We start from the raw sequence: 22,881 nt of genomic DNA on the forward strand, positions 1-22,881 counted from the left end.
TAAATAAATTTTTCCTTGAGTTTCTCATGTCGCTCTCAAAATTAAAGTTCTTCAAAAACTTTTTTTTTTGAAAAATAATAGTTTTTTTTCGAGATTTTTGTTGCGCTCAAACAACTGACCTATTGTTTTTTTTTTTTTTTTTTTTTTGCTCAGAAACTTTCATTTTCAGACAAAAATGTGTTTGATTTGAATACTGCTATATCGATAGTTTAATTTACTTTTCCTCGAAAATAGTATGAAGCTTTGATATTGAATTCACGAGAATGTCGATTCGCGCTAAAACTGTAAAAAAAAAAATTCAGGATAAGTTACGGCTAAGTTCGAAAAAAGTTATATGTTTGGATTCCAATAAATTTACAATATTGTATCGAATTTCGGGAAATTTTGCTTATTTGCAATCGTATCGCTAAACTGTTGAATAAATAACTCCAATATTCAGTAATGCAAGATGGTCTTTATTAGATTACTTTGGGAGTAGTACAATTATACTTCACTTCACAACTGATAGCGTGTTTAAAACAAACTGATCAGTCATGCCTCAGCTTGTGCTGCTTTTATATTCTTCGGTTTCCTCTTTCACCCATTTCTCCTAACGTCTAGTAATTTCGTGAACTTGATGCTTATTTACCAGCTATACATATGTATATTTGTAATTTGTATCCATATGCGTGTGTATGTGTTAGTACTACTTTGACTGATGATGACATGCGTTTGTGAGTATGTCTCTGTTGCCTTGTATGTATGTGTGTAGATGATGATTGATTCGTTTATGTACATACTGCTTAGTATCGGCTTAGCGATGGTAGTATCGCTTAGTGATACTAATATTTGTCACAATATTAATGAAAATTTATAAGGAAGTGAAATTCTATCGGTTTCCTATGAACAAATTTATAGTTGTAATCGATCACAAACCGGTAACACTTCGATAACAAATCGACAATTTACCGATAGATAGCATATAGCTAGATAAGGTTTGTTTTCGATAAAAGAAACTGATAAAAATTCGATAAAAAGCCGATAAAAAAAGATAACTCGTCAATATCGGAAAATAAACCGAAACTATTGTCATTATAGTCCCAAATTGATTCAAAACTTATTCCTAAATAGTCTCGAATATTTCGTAACCAGTGCAGAATAGATCTCACAAAGGTCCCGAAAATAGTCCACATATGATCCTGTCAAGAATAATCGGGAAGAAAATGTGATTTTGTTTTGCTTAAATGTCTTTTCTTTATTTGCAGAACCTGATTGTAACATAAAATATGCTCATAATTATGTTGGTGACTGCCTGATGAAAAGTCGTTAATTTTTATGTAACTTTTTTATAAAAGATCGATAAATTTTCAATAAAACATCGATAACTTTCTGTTAGCAAATTGGTAGCATGCTCATTAAGAATTGTTTACACTGCTATGAAATACCGATAAATTCTTCACAAAAAATCGATTATAAATCAATACCTTATTGATAATAAACCGATACATTTTCGATAACAAATCTATATCACTGCGGTAAAAAATTGATTACACTCCGAAATTTCCGAATTTTCCGAAATAAATCGATATTTTCCGATAAAAGATCAATACACCAGATTTGCTCTCAGCACCGTAGAAAGGAGGAACTCGGCGTGTACCTTTTAAAATAGTATTTTTCTATTTAATTTCGTATCGGGTTTTGCTTGTACTCATAGATTATTTGCGCTTTTTTGTTGTAACAATATTTATTAGTACTAAAACTCCGAATAGAAATCGGGGATTATTGTTTTTGAAATCTTATCTATGTAACATGGTTAATTTCGATAAAATGTACGAGTATCTGTAGAATTTTTTTGACGACCAAACGTAAGAACCCAAATCAGGTGGCATTACTTATGTTATAGAATAGCTCCGTTCTGCTGGCAAATACTAGAAGTTTTCTAGGACCTAGCTTAATTGGTATCTCTGCCGCCCCTAAGAGCTGAAGCCTTGATCTGGCAAGCGCAGAATACGAACACAGAATTTACTTAACCATTTCTTCCTGCAGCTTGCACATTTGCTGTTACTTACAAGGCTTAACTTATAATCAAGTAATGTCAAAATTCAGAGTGAAGTTCGTATACTCATCGTGAGCCTTAATTTACTCTCTTCAAAGTTATAAACCACACTGTTAGTCTAATATCATATGAATTGCACATGATCTTAGAAACTTTACAGCCTTGCCCTTTTGTCCAGGCCTTACTGATTCATTATATGCAATTTCTGTCTCCTTTTGATTCCTCCCAAATGGATTGGGACTTTTACCGTCGACGTCGAGTGCTGCACCCTCTTTTGTCAACTCATCGACTTTTTCATTACCTTCTATCACTTTATGACCGGACGCCCAGTACTGATGTATGGTTTTGCCTAAACGAAGTTTTTTTTAATGCTTCTTTGCATTCCAGGACACTTCTTGATGAAGTACTGTGTGAGATTATTGCCATAATCATATCCTGACTATAAATATATATATTGATGCAGCTGCAGCTTAAGCACGCTCCGTCGAGAACTGCTATTGTTTTCTTCATGATTAAATTTCTGCCTGAAAGACACTGCAGTAATTTGGTAGCCTGCAAGATATTAGACCCTGTCTATGAAAAGGTGGCTTATGACTAAAAAAAAATTACTACTAATAAGAAACTGAAGAAATGCATTGTTTATCTTTAACAGCTGTTTTTCGCAATTTATTTTTTGAGTCATAAGCCACCTTTTCATAGACTGGGTCACATATATTAATTTCTGGATCGACACAGTAAACAGCAAACCCGTTCCGTTAATTTGAAACCATCGGTGTATATATGTGTAGTATTTTCTGCCATTTTTGCACCCAGGTGCCTACCCTCCAACTCAATTGTGGCCCAGATCTCTTTCGATCTCTTGTCTTTAATCTTGTTAAGAAAAAAAATTCCTTACTTATTAAACCAAAATTGTTTAAACATGAATTGAAGCTTCTCAGGAAAAGAAAAAAATTCATAATAAGTAAAAAAACTAAAAAAAAAAAAACAAGTAAGAAAGTCTAAGTTCGGGAAAAATCGACCATTACCTACCCAGATGTGCACTTGAAATGCTGTTGTGAAGAAAAATTAGAGGTGAGGAAATATTTGTAGCTACAAAAAAAATGTTTATGCAAATTTCGTTCAGATTGGGAGATATTTGTTCGACTTATGGCATTAAAAGTATTATGGAAAGAGTAACAAAGAAAAGGGACGGTTGGCGGAAAAATGGCTTGTTCTTTAACCAATTTTAATTATCTCCACTCAATCTATATAATTTGGCTAGAAAAGTGTGCTGCCAAATTTTAATAGAATGTTTTTAATTGCTTTAGATTTACATCTTGTTGAGCTTCCAAAATTTCTGCTTCTAAGTGTGAGTGCCACCACGCGCATATTCCAAATTTTTTTCAAATTTATGTTTTGCGTCATAAAGCTACTCCAAATTTCATTAGCTTAACAGTATTCGTTTTTTGAATTATCTCATTTTTTCCATTTTTCTAAATTTTCGATATCGAAAAATTGAGTGGAATACCAATCTATTTTGGGTTCAGATAAGCCCGTTTACTGAATTTGGTGAACATATCTGAATATTTGCTCAAGTTATCGTGTTAACGGCAGACAGATGGACAGACGCACGGACATGGCTTAACACATTTTTTTCCGATACTGATGATTTTGATATATATCAAAAATCGAATCCTTTATACCTGTACAACCACACGTTATCAAATCAAAGTTATAATGCCCTGTGTACAAGTACAGCTGGGTATATAAATATTTTACATGTTAAACAACAACAATTATTTTCAGTCCCGAAATATCAATCAAATGCTGAAAAAAAAATATTTTTAATGTATTCAAGTAGTACGAAATATTTAAAATTGAGTTTCGATTACGTTTAAATTGTGACAAGAACTTCTCCCAACTTTTATAAGAAAAGTAGCGGTTTAAGGCAATCTTGTTACGCAAAATTTCCAAAGTTCTGGCTAACGAGTCATAAAGTTTGATTATATAACAATTTATGCACGTGTGATTGATTGAAAAAATTGCCAATCAAGTCCGATGGGTATTTTTATCTTTATTTTCCGCTATAGAAACTTTAAATAACAAATTTACCTCTGCCATGTTTTTTGCTGGCATACTTTGTTACACTCTTGCCGTCTTCTTTCTGTAACCATAAACCATTAATGCACCAATTTATATTCATCACTGCCAATTTTCTTTATCAACAAGCCCAATATAACCGGCAATCAGTGGGGCTAGACTTTCAACATTTATAAGTTTGAAAAAAACAGCAATATTCATGCAAATCTAAACACATGACAACAATAAGAACAAACTCCCACAAACCCGAGAGCACACACGCACACGCACACACACTTATACTTATATCTTATCTTGTTGTTGTTTGTTTTTTTTCGCAACGTATTTATCATTTTTCAGTTATTAGTTGCTCTTTTTATTGTAAATTTTTTATCACATCGCTTGCAGTGCTTCGTTAGCACCAATTTGGACCCTTCCATTTGGACGAACAATTTTTCCGTTATTTGACTCTATCTCTCTCTCTCTCTTTCGGCCCTGTCTCTTCAATGACTATAAAATAATTTATTGAGTTTCATATTCAATTCATTGTAAAGCGATACGAGCAACAATTCAACAAATAACGGTTTTTGTTGCTCATTGACGGATGCTGAGAAATTGGCTGCGTTCAGATACGAAGATGTGCAATGACGCGCGCAGCGTTGACGGTAACAGCTGTGTAAAATAACTACGAATTTAGCGTAGCTGTAAAGCCAATTTGCCAGTTGAATGCTTTTCGCATGATAATGGCAGTACGAACGCCTCAGTAGCTGTAGTAGCAATGCCAACAGCAACCTGACGTCATTGGCGACTAACAACAGCTGTTTGTGTCGACATGAAAGCTGTACGTGAGCTTGTTGAAAATCATTACTTTAATTCGTGTTAAGTACTCACGGTGTAATAAACATTTTGATGTGTATACATCGTTGGTCACGGAACGGGCGTATCCAGAAAGGGGTTGTAAAGTAAGGGAAAGGAAAGGAGAGGAAAGGAAAGGAAAGGAAGGGAAAGAAAAGGAAAGGAAGGGAAAGGAAAGGAGAGGAAAGGGGAAAGGAAAAGGAAAAGAAGTGAAAGGAAAGGAACGGAAAGGAAAGGAAAGGAAAGGAAAAGAAAGAAAAGAAAATGAAAAGAAAGGAATGGAAAGGAAAGGAGAGGAAAGGAAGGAAAGGAAAGGAAAAGAAAGAAAAGGAAAGGAAAGGAAATGAAAGACAGGAAAGGAAATAGTAGTGAAGAGGAAATGAACGAATGGAAAACAAAGCTGGGGACGGATACAGAACCGAAACCGGCCAGTGTCTTTTTAATCTGTATTCGAAGTGCCAAAGGGTTTTTTCGATGAGTTATCGACGGGATTTACGAAAACAAAGGCTATCAATGAGCTATAGATTCTTTGCGATGGGTTATTGGCTTGTGTTCGATGTATTATCTCAAAGTTCTCCATTGGAAATGGAAAGGTTATCGAGACTTTATCGATTTCTTTTCGAAAAGTTATCGAATCTTTATCGGATTGTTACCAGTCCAATTTCCATTTTTATCGAAGTGTCATTGATTAGTTATGGAAAAGTTACTAAAAGATTATCGGAGTTTTACCAATATGTTATAATTTTTTTTATTGTAAAAAAATTTAATGAGCTGACAGGCCTTAGTTAAATAAAACACAATATTAAAGTTGTATTTTAGTTTTACTTCGTCGATATTCCGATTTCTGAAATCATCTTCAGGCTGAAATCGGAATATCGACGAAGTAAAAAGTAATACAACTTTAATATTGTATTTTATTTAACTAAGGCCTATCAGCTCATTAAATTTTTTACAATAACAAGTACTTACAAGGCTATCAAAAATCATCAATAATAATTTTTTTTTGTAAAAAATTTCAAATTATTATGGAAAAGTTATAGACGTGCTATCAAAAAGTTATCGAAGAACTATCGGTTTGCTCTCGGAATCTTACCAATTCGTTATCTGCGTGCTATCTGTTTGTTATCAAAAAGTTATCGATTTGGCATCGAAAATCTCCCGATTTGTTTTCGAAAATTTATCAGCTGGTTTCTCTAAAACTCAGAAACATTTTAGCAGATTTAGCAGTATCCCCCACGCAGGGGTGAGAGTGGGAGTTGAAGTGAGAGTTTGAGTGGAAGTGAGAGTTGAAGAGGGGACGAGAGTGGGAGTCAAAGCAGGGGTTAAAGTGAGAGTCTGATTTGGTAGGAGAGCCATTGTGCAAGTTGGAGTGGAAGTCGGAGCGAGAATTGGATTGGGAGTGGGAGTGAGAGTTGGAGGTGGAGTGGAAGTGTAAGTGTGATTGGGAGGGAGATAAATGGAATAAGGGTTAAACCAGAATAAGAATAAATATGGAAGATAAAGTATATGAGAATGGTGTAGAGAGAATTTGGGAAGAGTGGTGCACTTTTTGAAATTTGGCAAACCAATTTTCGAGCAAGACAAAGCCTGCCGGGTATAATAATAAATGGAAGGATTTTAAATTTAGTTTTATTAATTCATATCATTTTAACAAACATATATATGTACGCACCTTGAAATTGCACTTTACGCAAATATTTAAGTAAATCAGAGCCTTTGGTTGGCCGCATAGCTTCACAAAGCGAGGGTCGTCCACCACAAAGGTCCCGATGCATATCTCTGTAAAATAGTTTTAAAAATAATAAGTGAAATCATTAAATTTGATTCAATAGTTGTTTATGGAAAAGTAAATCGCAATAAGAAAAAGGAAAAAAAGAACATTATAAATACTTTCTTTTTGCCTTTCTTTAATTTCTTTTCTTTTTACATTTAACGCGTATCTCTTACCGTAATGCATATGCAAATGCCATCACAGCATCGCTAACAAATTGCAGTTGATCCTCAAAGTCTGTATCCTTCGAGAGTCGTTCTTTGGTAGTGCAAGTGCGATTATAGTTATTGTATGGCGTACTTAAGCTACCCGGATAGCGGCATTGAAAATGGTCCTCCCAGAATTCTGTGGAGTAGATAAAAAGAAAAATTGTGTAGATAGCGCATAAATAATGGTGCTAATGGCAATTTGATTGCTATACTTTTGAAAAAGTTTGTACGTGACTGTTAAATGTATGCAAAAAAAAATAATAATAATTTTACAAGTAAGGACGGGACTATCTTCTGCTGTGCCGAAGAATTCATACCTTTCATGAATAGGGCTGAACAATAATCTTATCCCGTTCGTAATCTCTAAATAATCGGATGCATAAGATAAGAAATATATAGATGTACATACCCAAACGATTTTTAACATAAATATAAAATAAAAAATGGCAAAAATACCCCTTATCTGAATGATCGGTTGTATGGGATATATATTATATATAGCTCCGATCGAAATGATTTTTTCATGAAATCCCCTGTGATATATTAGAATAAATATCACCAAGTTTAACGTTTTTATATTGGAAATTAAGGGCGAAATTGCCAAAAATCTTTCTATCTGAACGACCGGTTTAATGGGATATATATTATATATAGCTCCGATCGAAATGATTTTTACAGGAAATTTTCTATGATATATTAGAATATATATCACCAAGTTTCACGTTTTTATATTGGAAACTAAGGTAGAAATGGCCAAAAATCTTTCTATTTGAACGATCGGTTGCATTGGATAGGTATATACAATATACATAGATCTCCGATCCAAGTATCTTTTTAGGAAATTTTCTATGATATTTAAAATAAATATCACAAAGTTTAAAGTTTTTATATTGGAAATTAAGGGAGAAATGGCAAAAATCTTTCTATCTGAACGATCGGTTGTATTGGATATATATTATATATAGCCCCGATCGAAATGATTTTTTCATGAAATCTTCTATGATATATTAGAATAAATATCACCAAGTTTAACGTTTTTATATTTGAAATTAAGGGCGAAATTGCCAAAAATCTTTCTATCTGAACGATCGGTTTGATGGGATATATATTATATATAGCTCCGATCGAAATGATTTTTTCATGAAATCTTCTATGATATATTAGAATAAATATCACCAAGTTTAACGTTTTTATATTTGAAATTAAGGGCGAAATTGCCAAAAATCTTTCTATCTGAACGATCGGTTTGATGGGATATATATTATATATAGCTCCGATCGAAATGATTTTTACAGGAAATCTTCTATGATATATTAGAACATACATATATCACCAAGTTTCACGGTTTTATATTGGAAACTAAGGGAGAAATGCCAAAAATCTTTCTATCTGAACAATCGGTTGTATGCGATATAACTATAGCTCCGATCAAAGTGATTTTTTCAGGATATCTTCTATGATATACTAGAATATATATCTCCGAGTTTCACGTTTATACTTTCTAAATTGCGGCAGGAATGACCAAAATCGTCTTATCTGAACGATCGGTTGTATGGCAGATATATGCTATAGTGGTCCGATCCTACCGGATCCGACAAATGTCTAATATAATACAAAAATACATCCTTGTTCCAAATTTCATTGAGATATCTCAAAATTTGATGGACTAATTTGCGTTCAAACAGACAGACGGACGGACAGGCTGACATGGCTATATAAACTCATTTCGTCGCCCTGATCAATTCGGTATACTTAATGGTGAGTATATCTTCTATATTTCTCAACGTTACAAACATCGGACCAAAGTTAACATACCATTTCATGTTCATGAAAGGTATAAAAATAGCGCAAATTGATACACATATGTGTATTAAATATGGCAAACTTGAAACTTTTCAAATTTCTAGTTGTTTTTGCATTAATGTGAGACGTGATTTTTCTTTTAATGTTTAAACTAAGTACTTACCCACGAACCAAGGATTGCGTTGATTATTTTCTACTGTCAAATTAAGGAAATATTCTTCGAAGCCTTTAACAGGATTTGCTTGTGGCTGTACAGATAATGTGCCTTCAACCTAATTAAAAAAAAAAAAAAAAAACTGTAATAATAATAATATTTTTTTTTTATATAAAAGTGCACGTGTTAAAATTTTCACAAAGCAGTAATTATTTGTTCACATAACTTGAGTGAGAAGAAAATATTTTTTAAACAAGCATATGTATGCAGTGGCGTGTAAATGTGAGCTTTTGTTGAATGGATTGGTTGTTGTTCTTGTAGCGTTAAGAACACTTTCCGTAAGTTTACGGGAGTGTTATCGATGTAACTGATCCTTTCCCGGATATAGATCCGGTGCGTTTCAATAACAAGCACTATTGGGATATAACCCCGACCATCGGTAACGATTTAATATGACCACATTGAACTTTTTTGACCGTCTCATTATCTTCCCATTTTCCTTCTCATTCACCTTATTTTATCTACATAATTTATACTCCTACTCCAGAACCGTAATCCATTCTCGCTCCCACTCCAACTCCAACTCCTACTGCCACTCATATTCCCTTTCCCATTCTCACTCTCATTCATACTACCACGCATAATACACTCCAACCACAACTCCCATTCCTCGAAACACTCGCACTCACTACCATTCACGCTCTCTCTCCCACTCCCATTTTCGGGACATTATAAAGACAATAGTTGAAAATGTTGCGTATACGCACCAGTACCCGTCTATTCATGTGACACGAAACATTCTTTTTGACTAGTCAAGCAGTGTTAGGGTGTAAGCACGCCCGGGAAAGAATCGGAATAGGTAGAAGCATACATCTGTATTGGGTTCCAGGGCCACTTCGTAAAAATATCGTACTGTACACACTGATGAGTATCCAGACCGGACACTGCCTTCTGGCGACACATGCCTTTAAATAAAGCTTGATTAGTGAAAGCCGATGTAGAAAGTGCGGGTTTGAGGAGAAAACGATCGAGCATGTTTTGGCATCGTGCCCTGCACTTGGAAGGTTAAGCCTCCTGCTATTAGAAGTGATACAGCTGTCAGAGGAGAGGGAGTTATTTTATAACATAGTTCCTGGTTTTTGATGGAGTTTTTCAGTTTGGTGGCTAAAGAAACTTTTAGTAACACTACGAACTCATTCAGTCTCTGTGAGGTCCTCATAGATCAGAGTTCAGCCTAACCTAATCTTCAAGAGCACGGTATAGGCAGGATATAAATCACATTTGTGGTGAAGTCGGATCCGTGCATAATCAAAACTCTAATGTACTCACACGGAATTGAAAAGTACTCCACATATACCCGACCTACGACAATGAGCAAAGAGGCGGAGTATATGCTGTACTCGTTGCAAAAGAAGTCGTAGTCACAATTACCGAAATGTTGGAAAGGGGGCAAATAAATTGCTTAGCAATTGTTTGTATTTTATTTACTTTTACGTTAATTGAGATGCGTAACTTTTTTTAGCAGATGCTATTGTTTTCATAAGAAATTTTATAAAATACTAGCAGACCAGGCAGACGTTGCTCTGCCCTAAATTTGGCCTATCTGCATACAGTTTAATAAGCTTTTTCCATCTAACTCTGCCCTACGCCTCTACACTTTTTCCTAATCTTTTTATTCACTGCTCCTTCCGTCTTTTTCGCTTCATCTCCATCTTTGTCGCATTCTATCTCTTTCTCAGTCTCCTTCTCTCTTTTCTCTTCTCTCAAGTTTTTCTCCTTCTTCCTCATCTCTTATTGCCAGTCCCAAAGGGTGGTATGTATTTTGTTCCAGTTCCATTCCGAGTCTCAGTCCCAGTCCCACTCCGCGTCTCAGTCTCAGTCCCAGTACTAGTCCTAATCCCAGTCCCAGTCCTTCTCTGGTATACTTCCCGGAAAAAAGCATCGTAACTACTAATATAGGCAAATTTATATACGAAATTTCAGGCAAATCGAATAGGACGTATGCAAAGAGGTTTGCGGGTATTATTAATTCTTGTCTTTATTTCGGCTTCGCATGCATATTTATAAGTTTTGCCAGGTTGATGAGGCCAAATCGAATATCACAATGAACTTTAGAGCTCCCAGCAATAGCTTTCATTTGATATCCACAATAAACACACATTCTAGGGGTATCCGGGTCCATGTGTTGGTCTATATCTCGAGACCCTGTTCACTCAGCGGTGTAAAACTTACTCTGTACTAAAGCGTACATCAACAGCTTCAATTTGATACCCTTAATGTAAAAACATATCCTAGTGTTACCCTGATCCACGTTTTGGCCTATATCTCGAGACCATAGTCACCAATAGGTATGAAAATTACCCTATACTAAAGCACTCATCAACAGCTTTAATTTGATACCGATAATGTAAAAACAATTATCTAGGCGTTCACGGGCCCACGTTTGGCCTTTATATCCAGACCCTAGTCACCCAGGGGTATGAAAATTATCCTCTACTAAATCACTCATCAACAGCTTTCATTTGTTAACCATATTGTATAAACACATTCAAGGGACCCGGGTCCACGTTTTGGCCTATATCTCGAGACCCTAGTCACCCAGGGGTATGAAAATTATCCTGTACTATAGCACTCATCAACTGCTTTCATTTGATATCCATATTGTATAAACACATTCTAGGGGTACACGGGTCCACGTTTTGGGCTATATCTCGAGACCCTAGCCTCCCAGTTGTATGAAAATTATCCTGTACTATAGCACTAATCAACAGCTTTCATTCGATATCCATATTGTATAAACACATTCTAGGGGTACCCGGTTTCACGTTCTGGGCTTTATCTCGAAACCCTAGCCTCCCAGTTGTATGAAAATTATCCTGTACTACAGCACTCATCAACAGCTTTCATTTGATATCCATATTATATAAACACATTCTAAGGGTACCCGGGTCCACGTTTTGATCTCAAGACCCTAGGCACGTAGCGAAAAAAAAGGTAGACGTTGGCCGATTCTCAGACCTACCCAATATGCTCACAAAATTTCATGAGAATCGGTTCAGCCCTTTCGGAGGAGTTAAGCCTCTAAAACCGTGACAGAATAATTTTATATATTAGATGTTTTTCACAGCTACATCAGTCTTGCACACATCATCATGGTTTTAGTTTTAAATTATTGAATTTCACGCGCCATTAATTTCTATTATACCACCATCAATCATAACGAAATTCGTCGAAAATAATGGAAATGCAAATACATATATGTACATATATATGTATGTATGTAAAATATGAACAACAGCAATAAATATAACATGTAACATTTATATACGAAATTTTTTTGTCATATCATTTTATTTTATTTTTTTCATTTCATTTTCATTTATTAATAAATGCGTTAGTACCATTGAAAGCCGCATCCAATTTGCGTGTAGACTGAGAGTATAGCCTACTGTACACGAGACCAGAGGAAGAAATTATAGGCATTATAAGTTGAGTGGCAAGTTTTCGTCGTACGTAGCCGAAGTATATGCGGCGGATATCCGAAGACTCCTTAGGGTATAGTATGTCTTGCCAACAGAAAAGCTTATATGATCCGTGCAGGTAAGTTCAGTGTTAATGACATAACCTAGGTTAGTAACTTTCGAGATAGTTTTAACAGCTCGATTCCCAATGTATAGAGGAGGGACAGTTTTGAGAAGTTTTTTACTTATAGGTAACACATAACACTTATCAACATTGAGACGAAGGCCATTTCGTGATGCCCAGAACTAAGGAGAAAATAGATCCTCATTAAAGTTTTCTATTCTATTAAGATATATTTGATGTAGGAAAGCATGCAAGTTACGGTTGCATAATTTAAAAAACTTTGATTTTGTTAAATTAATGAGCTGAATAAAGTTAGTTCTGTTCGAGCTTGGCGGCCACCGTGGTGTGATGGTAGCGTGGTCCGCCTTCCACACCGTATGCCCTGGGTTTACACCCCGGGCAAACAACATCAAAATTTTAGAAACAAGGTTTTTCAATTAGAAGAAAATTTTTCTAAGCGAGGTCGCCCCTCGGCAGTGTTTGGCAAGCGCTCCGGGTGTATTTCTGTAATGAAAAGCTCTCAGTGGAAACTCATCTACCTTGAAGATGCCGTTCGGAGTCGGCATAAAACATGTAGGTCCCGTCCGGCCAATTTGTAGGGAAAATCAAGAGGAGCACGACGCAAATTGGAAGAGAAGCTCGGCCTTAGATCTCTTCGGAGGTTATCGCGCCTTACATTTATTTATATTTGTTTTCCTAACAAATCGGTGGGAGCTTTGTGCCCACTTCAAACTTTATCTTCGAAGGTAAATGAAATAAATATGATAGTGATAAAACTTTCTGAATCATTTGTATTTATCTGTCTGAAACCTAGACAACATTTTAATAAATATTGTTTAAACAATTATGACATTTATTGTTTGTATGTACGTTCGCTGTGAACCAAACAGGCAAACACAAGTTCAGCAAACACATCATATAAAAGCACGTTGATCTAAGTCGAATGCATGTTAAAATATAGATACGCATTTTCATTTCAATATGTTTTGATTTGGAGTCAAACAAATATTTATGTAACTTGAAAAACAAAATTGTTACCTTTGTTGGTCACCGCTGTGTGTGCATAGTGGACTAGCCTACCGCATCGAAGCGCCAAGGGTCAAGGCAAGGAAAAGCAAAAAAGTACTTTGGAAATATTTTTCAATTGAAAAAATTTTCTAGTCGGGGTGGCTTCTCGGCAGAGATAAATACTCCGAGCGCATTTTTGCCATGTAAGGTTTTTCAGCAAAAATGCATTTGCTTGCAAATGCTGTTCGAATTCAGCATAAAACATGTAAGTCTAGTCCCTCCAGTTTTCAGAAAAAAATAAAAAGAGACCACCACACATATTGTAAGGGAAGCTCGGCCAAAATATGCTCAGAAGCATATCACGCCTCGTATTTAATGCTTATTTTAGGCTACTTTGTAAAGAAACAAATTCAGTTTATATCCTTCGTTTCTCCTGTTTTTTTTAATTTTCACGATAGCTGCATAAGCACCGAAAGAGTGTTCCTGTTTCGGAAAGTGGACCCAGGGTCCGAGAAATTTTTAACAATTTTACAACGGATGGTCCCAAATGAAATTGGTAACATCTTGTCTAGAATAAAATACACGTATGATACTTTTTTCCGGGTAGAGAAGTAGGGACTGAACTATGCAAAAAGGCGAATCTGTGGTGAGGTTTTTGTAATTCACCTACAGAATTCTTATAAAGCGGAAAAGAGAGAGTAAAAATAAGGGAAGGAGAAAGAGACATGGGAAAACTTGATTGTGGATGAATATAGCGATAACGTAGGAATGAGAAAAGAGTTGGTCGTGAGAAAGAGACAGAGAGTAATAGAAAAAAAGTAAAAGGGTGGACGAGGGTCAAAGAAATGGACTGTGAGAAAGTGTAAAAAATATAGGGGAAGAGGGGAAGAGAAAGAGAGAGAGAGGTAGAGAAAGCGAGCGAGAGCGAGAGAGGGAGTAAAAAGACATAAACCTCTTCAAAAGTCATGCAAATTAATCAAAATTACGACAGAATAAGGTTCGACGTGTCTGCTAGTCTGCATACAAATGAAACCTAAGAACATCTGTAACACATTGCTATATCTGTCACTCCGATATTTGAATGAACGGCGCGCACTCTTTCTTCAAACATTATATATGGGTGGTCACAAAATCTTCAAACATTTTATTAGAAATAAGTTCAGCACATTTAAAGAATCCACTCAAAGTTTGCTCTTATGGTCTCTCATTAATTGATATCATTATGTATGTACTACACACATCCCCTCACCTTACCTGCTTACCACGCAATTACTCAACCAAGATTATTCCCTGATATTGCTAAACTTTTTAATTGATTGCGGCGACAGCTCATTAATCAATTTATCGCTCATTAAAAACTTTGGCCAAAAACCACACTAAATATAGTTTGCTACGTATATAGAAAAACCACAAATTTGTAGCAAAAAAAAAAAAAAAAATGCATAAGAAATTGTAAGGTTAAACTAGCTGGCCCGTAGACTGAATGAGTACATAATTAAGTGCTCAATGACACAACTTAAGAAACTTATCAGAATCCAGTATTTATATTATAAAACAACTCCGTTCTATTCTCAAATACTAGAAGTTTCCTAGGACCAATGCTACTTGCTGCTTCTTGATTTGATAACTCTGCTAATAGCTGGAGTTTAAGCCTTGCGAGCACAATACGTGCTCACAAATTTTGAAAATATGTAACGCCAGAAGGCAATGTTTAGTTATAATATCCATTATGAGCCTAGAGTCCCCTCTTTAAATGGTAAGAGTTACTTTGCTAGGGTTATAAGATCTGCTCATTATCATTTTATTCTTGCCCATTTAGAATTAGACACATAATTTGTAAAAAGGTAATTTAAATAAATGTAATTAACATCTTAAACTGATCTTTATATCGAATTACTCACTCTATTATCTTATAATAAGGGCTGGTGAGACTTTTTTGTGCCGTGTTTACTGTTATACTTAAAGCTGTCTAACGGTGCAAAAACGTCTTATAATATAACCGGAACTTACCGGACCTATATCCGGCAAAGAACCAAAAAAATCGGCAACTCTTCACAAAACCTTCGGGGACTGTCTATATCGTTACAACAACACCAACAAAAATAACATATAATTACCAGAGAGCTGATATCATTACTGGCTAATAAGGTGTAGTAAAAGGAACAGTGCAATAACTAGCACACATTTAAGGCATCCCATTGTAAGCTTTTACATCAAACAAAATCAACCTCATATAAGGAGCAATTTTTTTTTGGCGGGTGGATCTCTCACTTTGCTTTCATTTAAAAGTGCATACATATGAGTAAATATAATTTAATATTAAATTTTTGCTCAGCCGGAATTAATAATTTTGTTGCATAAAATATTGTTGCTTTATTTAACTACCTTCGCAGTGGAGGTGTTCGTATCCATAATTTGCATTGTTTGTGCAAATGAAACTCGGTGTGTGTGTGTATGCATGTTTGTGTGCTTAGGCTTTAAGTGCTTGCAAAGTGTCCTCTGGCTAAAAAGCATTTAAGAATTCAACACATTTGTGTGTATAAACTTATAAATACAAGCATGTAAATATGCATGGGTGCATTGAAATATGTATGTGTGGATTGAAAATTGTATGTGTGCGTGTTTGCTCAGCCCACCCATTTGTCACGCAATTATATGCACAATTACTTACTTCTGGCTCATTGCCATCGGACACGAGATTGCGCGCACTCCAGCCATCCGAACCGATCCATGAAAAAGCACCAGTTGCATTATTTCGTCGTACAGCTCTCATTACCTCGCGTACTTCTTGATCGGAACCAAATATGATGGCACCTGGAAAACAAAATATATATAACAATTCAATTTTAATATATGGGAATTTTTAATTTTGTTATATTTATATTAGTGGCTTTCAAGGCTAAATTAAAAGCTAGTCAGTAAGTATAGAAAAGATTGTAGCGAGCTCGTATTCAGCACTGATCACTCTCTGCAATATATTTGATCCTGACATCGCCCCAAAAGGCAATGTCCTAGAGTGTTACGGAATGTTTTGTTCTTCTACATATGTATATCACCCTGTTACTTGCTGCCGCAGTGGATATCGCCATAAAATTCGTGCTCTTATCACTGTTGAAGGTCGCTTTATTTTAAGAGATTTTATTGCCCACCTCAATCTGTCGCATTCTGATCTACAAGCTGGCAGCAGGTGTGAGATGTTCGCGGATAATGACACGGCGTTCTTTACAATAAACCCGGACGACCCTACATGTATGATAAGAAGTTATCATAGCTAGCCTGGCTTCTCCATTTTTGGGGCAGTGCCCATCAACTACCCATACCCTCTGAGAGATCCATATTCATCAATTTCAACAAGCCAAATCGGGTAGCTATAAAGCATACCCTCCGAGTCCCGACTGATGTTCGTCGTGGCAAACGTCTTTTTTAGAGCATACTTGGTTTTCATGGACCGACCAGTTCAACCTAACCTAACTTTATAAGAAAACTATGAATTAAAAGTTTTATAACTGAAAATAGGCAAACGAATCTCAAAAAATTTTTCGTAAATTTCACGAAAATTATAAATTTTAATTAAAAATTTCCTGAACTTTTTTGAGTATTTAAATACGAATTTTGAGAGACTTAAAATTTTTACATTTCAAGACAAAAATTGATTTGGGTACAAAATCACCATACATGAAAAATAGAAACAAGTAAGGAAGGCTAAGTTCGGGTGTAACCGAACATTACATACTCAGCTGCCAAATTACAGCTTGCAAAACTTTTAAATTACCTTCTTTTAAAAGTGGGCGTTACCACGCCCGTTGTCCAAAATATTACTAATTTTCATTCTGCGTCATATGGTCAACCCACCTACCAAGTTTCATCACTTTATCCGTTTTTGGTAATGAATTATCGCACTTTTTTGGTTTTTCGAAATTTTCGACATCGAAAAAGTGGGCGCGGTTATAGTCCGATTTCGTTCATTTTACATAGCTACCTGAAATGAGTGCCCAGGAACTTACATACCACATTTTATTAAGATACCTTAAAATTTACTCAAGTTATCGTGTTTACGTACATTCGGACGGTCGGACGGACGGACATGTCTAAATGAATTTCTTTTTTCGCCCGGATCATTTTGATACATAGAAGTCTATATCTATCTCGATTAATTTATGCCGTTACAGGGTACCGTTATGCAAACAAAATTAATATACACGTGCAATTTTGAGCAAAAATAAGAATATTATCATCGTTAATGCGAACAAAGGCAATGTCTCGGTGGCAATGGAAAATTTTGACTACAGATCTAAAATGGAAAACTTATTGGAAGATTTGTCAACTTATCGAAGTTTACGCCTGGACTCGACGTCAAGATTACAAACGAAAAATAATCAATTAGTTGAAAAAATTTACAAATTAAATCTTATAACAAATAGCGAAAAATGTGAATTATCTACACATACAGCACTCTCACCCCGCAAATATCGTTTACCAAAAGTCCATAAAGATAATACCCCCTTAAGACCCAATTGTTCAATGTTAAATGCTCCGTCTTACAATTTATGTAAATACTTAACAAATATTTTAAAAAACTTGACCAATAAATCTAAATTTAATGTAAAAAGTGCAATAGAATTCAAAGACAAAGTCAACGACTCCTATATTTGTGACGATGAATGTCTCGTTTCGTTTGATGTGGTGTCACTATTTCCAAGTATATCAACAGACTTGGCTATACAGACTATACTGACAAAGTGGGAAGACATAAAAGAGCACACTGATATTCCAAAAAATCTTTTCATGGAAATAGTGAAGTTCTGTATATCGGACAATAGATACTTCAAGTATGAAGAGACAATTTATACTCAACTCAAAGCACTTCCGTTGGGATCCCAAGCATCACCGATTGTTGCCGACATTAACATGGAAGAAATATTAGAAAGAGTGACAAACACGAGACTACTTAGCAAATACGTAGATGATGTGTTTGCCATAGTAAAGGAGGACGAACTTGACAAAACATTGAAAATATTAAACTCGTACCACAAAGACATAAAGTTTACAATGGAGCTGGAGTCCGAAAATAGACTATCTTTTCTAGACACATTGGTGTGCAAAAGGTACATTAAGACAAAACTTGACTGGTATGAAAAACCTACTTCTTCAGGACGAATTATTAATTATAAATCAAAACACCAGAGGGGAATGATCACAAACACTGCCAAAAACTTTATTGGACAAGTATTAGACACGAGCGATGTGGTGTTTCACCCAGACAATAAAAAACTTATAGCACAGATACCAAAAATGAATGACTTTCCTCCCCCTTTAATACAAAACTTGATTAAAGAACACCCAAAATTGAAATACCCGAAGAGTGGAGAAAATTCTACAACAAAATATAAATCCGTGCTATACATACCAGGTTTTTCTGAACGGCTACAAGCTTCAAATATTTATAACAAGGAGAATACCAGAATTGCACACAAACCGGCTTATACTAGTAATATATTTTTCAGCAACATGAAAAGCACGATGGAAAAAAATAACACAATATACAAAATTACATGTGCGGGAGACAAAAAAGATAATTGTGCGAAAGAATATGTGAGCACAACAAAAAATAAATTAAAGACCAGAATAGCTGGGCACCGATCAGACATAAAATGCAGATTATCAGGCAGCAGACAAAAACAGCGCTTGCGGCCCACTGTGCAGAGAGCTGCCACCAACCTGACTTTGAGTCGGTGAGCATACTGGAGAGAGAGAAAAATTACTCCAAAAGATTTACTTTGGAAATGCTTCACATCGCAAACACACCGACAAACAAGAGACTAAACTACAAAACAGACACAGAAAACTGTTCAAATATTTACAGACACTTACTTGACACACGTAAAATTAGTCCTAAGCTGCACGGCGAACTAAACGGAGTCTGTGTATCGGATGGAAATAATTAATGTATGTATGCAAACATGTTTTTAAATGTTTTTAATTATTTAGGTTCTGTCTTATATAATAGAAAACTTTTGTAATTATTGTTGTAGCCCCTGAAGACGATCTCCGATGGAGAATGAAATATATTGGGAATAATATAAAAAACAGAATTTGTTTTATTCACCTTGAAATGCAGATTCATCTCTATGAATGTCGTCAAAATCATATTTAATATTAACAAAAAGACTTTCAAAACATAACTCACAAGAAATGAAAAGAAACTTTATTAAATGATGTATATTGGAACGATTTTCCGTCGTCCCTTGTCAAATTTGGTTTCGAAACAAACCGGTTTTGGCATTGTGCCATCATTAGTGTCAATTTTCGTTCGATATACATCATTTATCCACCCTGTCGGAAAATCAGTAAAACAAAATAAACTTTATTAAGGCAACCTGTTGATATACCGTGCCTTCTATTAACAACGCGTTGCTCTACCGGTGCCTCATACCACCCACGCCATCATTTATATGTGCACGCATGCGTATTTTTGTGCGTGTTTCTATTTCGCTATGATTTGTGTGAAATTAGTTGCTTCTGAAGCAAACAAATACTGCAAAACATTCTAATATTGCTTCCACGTCTAAAATATAAATATTACAAGAAAATTTTATTTTAACGCTGAAGACTTGCTGTGCACAATTGTATGCTTTTAGCAGTAAAGTTAGTACACCCGAAAGTAGGTTTAACATCTTACACTTAAAATAGTTTGGCAGAATCACTTGACACGTCCGAGGTATGTATGTATGTGAGAATGCACAGTAAGTGTTGATGGACATAAAATACTTGCGACATATGAGCTTGATGGCCAAACAAACAAAAATTAATGCGCGGATATGTAAGAAATTTTTTTAAGCTTTTGCGGCAACAAGCTAAAAAAATTGAATAAAAAAAAAACAAAAATCACTTTTTATTTGGAAAGTTTTTTTCTGAAGACATGCGAAGTATATGCATTAACAAAAAGACAGTAAATTACAAAAAGTAAAATGAGAGATATTTGAAACTATATGTTTTGCTGGGTAGAGCTTTTATGGTCGTTTTAATAAGTGTACTTTGTTGTTTTTGTATTCTTTGACGCGTTTCGACGCTTACTGCGTCATCATCAGAAAGCTGTTTTTATTTGAAAATATATCAAATATATAAACATTAACTACTTTATCCAACAATAAACATGAAAATTTTATCTTGACAATTGTTACTTACATTGATTGTTTAACTAATTGTAATATCACAGTTTAAAAACACACATACATATTTACATATTATCAAGTAGCACTGATTTGCGCTTGTTTCTTTGCTCTTTGTACAACTGCGGTATAGATTTTGCTTATATTGTTAGCGTCCTCTTTGAAATTCATAACCTGGTGTATTTTTTGTTGTATTCTTAAGCTCTCCAAAGTTAGACGTGTTTTTTCTCTTTTTTCTATGTCCAAAGCTGAAGTCATTGGTGCCGTATGTCGTATGGCTGTATCCGTATCGCTAACGTAATCAGCTGTTTATCGTTACGACGGTAAACCAAAACCCAATTGGTTGGCTACGATACGGTTACGACCTTAGCGGCACCAATAATCGATTGCATTGATTCTCATAAGGTTGGTCGAATCAGCTGTTATAAGGTTACCGATACGGTTACCGATAAAGCACCAATGTCTCCAGCTTAATATTTGTGCATGGTCAAAATCCGCTGTATGGTGACTCTTTGTAAGGTGCTGTGCGAGAACCGTTGTCATCTTCTTATTTTTCGCATTTGTTCTGTGTTCATTTAGCCGTATACCCAGTTGTCGTTTTGTTGTGCCTATATAGTATTGATCACATTTTTCACCCACTTTGCCATTACATTTTATTTGATATACTACATTGTTCTGTTGCTCTTTTTCCACCGGATCCTTTGTTTTTGTAAAAATATTTCTTAGAGTGAAGTTTGGCTTGTGTGCATAGTTCACATTTTTAATTTGCATTACTTTATGCAGAATTTGGTTGTCCGTTAAACCCGGGATAAATGTTACTCCGATGTATTTTTGGTAAATTTCATCGGATTTTTGTGTTTCCTTTTTATCTTCGCGAATTTTGTTATATTTTCTATTAATTTGTCAATAAGCTTGTGTGGATAGCTGTTGTTGTACAAAATGTTTTTAATCTTTTGTTTGTTTTCTGGCATAAACTCGTGGTCAGTGAGTAATATTGATTTTCTAATTAGGTTCTTCGCCGTGTTTAACTTTTGTTTCCACGGATGGTTCGAATGGTAATTAATTATTCTCCCCGATGCAATGGTTTTCGTGTACCATTTCGTTGTACATTTTCTATTTTTATGGATTAATTTTAGGTATAGGAAGGCTATTTCATTTTCTTGTTCTATTTCCATTGTGAATTTTATTTTAGTATGCTGTGCGTTCAATATTTTCAAGATGTCTTCCGCGTCCTTTTTCTTTATAATTGCGAATATATCATCTACATACTTTTTTATGTATCTGATATATATGTCATTGGTTTTAAGTTCAGCTATGCTGTCGTCAAGTATTTTGTCAAGAACTATGTCAGCTATGGTTGGGTATAGGGGATTGCCCATGGGCATGCCGTATATTTGCTGGTAAAAATTCGAGTTGTACATAAAATAATTATTTTCTCTTAGACAAAACTCGAGTATAGTCTGGAAACGTTTCTTTGAAATTTTTGTGTGTTTTTCCAACTCTGGCCACTTTTTCATTATTGTTTGTATTGCTAAATGTACTAGCATGTTCGTAAATAATGAAACTACATCAAAAGATATTAGAATTTCGTCATCTTCTATATGGATATTTTTGAGATTTTCTTTTAATTGAAATGAATTCTTTATATTATATTCTTCAGATATTATATTCTTCAGTACAACTCCAATATGCTTAGATAAGTTATAGCATGGTACTTTTGTCGACGATACAATTGGCCTTTAGGGCATGTTTTTCTTATGTATTTTTGGAAGACCGTATATTCTAGGAGCGATGGCTTCAACACTAGATAATTGAAATTTCTGTTTTAGCTCGATTTCGTTTTGCTTAAACATTTCATTTATAATTAGGTTGTTCTTTCTCATAAGCTGTTGTGTGGGATCTTTCTGTATCTTTTTATATACATTACGGTCATCTAACAATTTTTTCATTTTTTCCTCATAAATATTTTTGTACATCAAGACTCTCTTGTTTCCTTTGTCAGCCTGAGTTAAAACTATCTCATCTTTGTATTTAGATATGAACTCTTTTGTGTTCTCAAAAGTTTTTAGCAAAAGTTTATCTTTTGCGTTATTGTTGCGCCTACTATGGTAATTATTTATCTTCATTGCGATGTGGCTTCTTACACTGTCCCTAGTTCTGTCATCTTCGATTTTTTGTACTCCTTGTTCCAGTTCCGCGATAACTTGCAATGGTGAGAAATTTTTGTTTGAAAC

The 22,881-nt window shown here is 35.0% G+C and overlaps 1 protein-coding gene across 1 annotated transcript in view; it reads right to left on the reverse strand.

Moving 5' to 3' along the window:
• The window catches only part of mtt (mangetout), a 409,542-nt gene that overhangs the window by 38,131 nt on the left and 348,530 nt on the right, over positions 1-22,881 (reverse strand). The window contains exons 6-9 of the mRNA XM_067771149.1: positions 16,150-16,292; positions 8,895-9,003; positions 6,896-7,064; positions 6,621-6,727 (exon numbers count right to left, since the gene is read on the reverse strand). Of these exons, the coding sequence (XP_067627250.1) occupies positions 6,621-6,727; positions 6,896-7,064; positions 8,895-9,003; positions 16,150-16,292 (528 nt within the window). The remainder of the gene's footprint in view (positions 1-6,620; positions 6,728-6,895; positions 7,065-8,894; positions 9,004-16,149; positions 16,293-22,881) is intronic.

This window comes from Eurosta solidaginis, chromosome 3 (genome assembly GCF_040869045.1).
Source record: "Eurosta solidaginis isolate ZX-2024a chromosome 3, ASM4086904v1, whole genome shotgun sequence".
Lineage (NCBI taxonomy): Eukaryota > Metazoa > Arthropoda > Insecta > Diptera > Tephritidae > Eurosta > Eurosta solidaginis.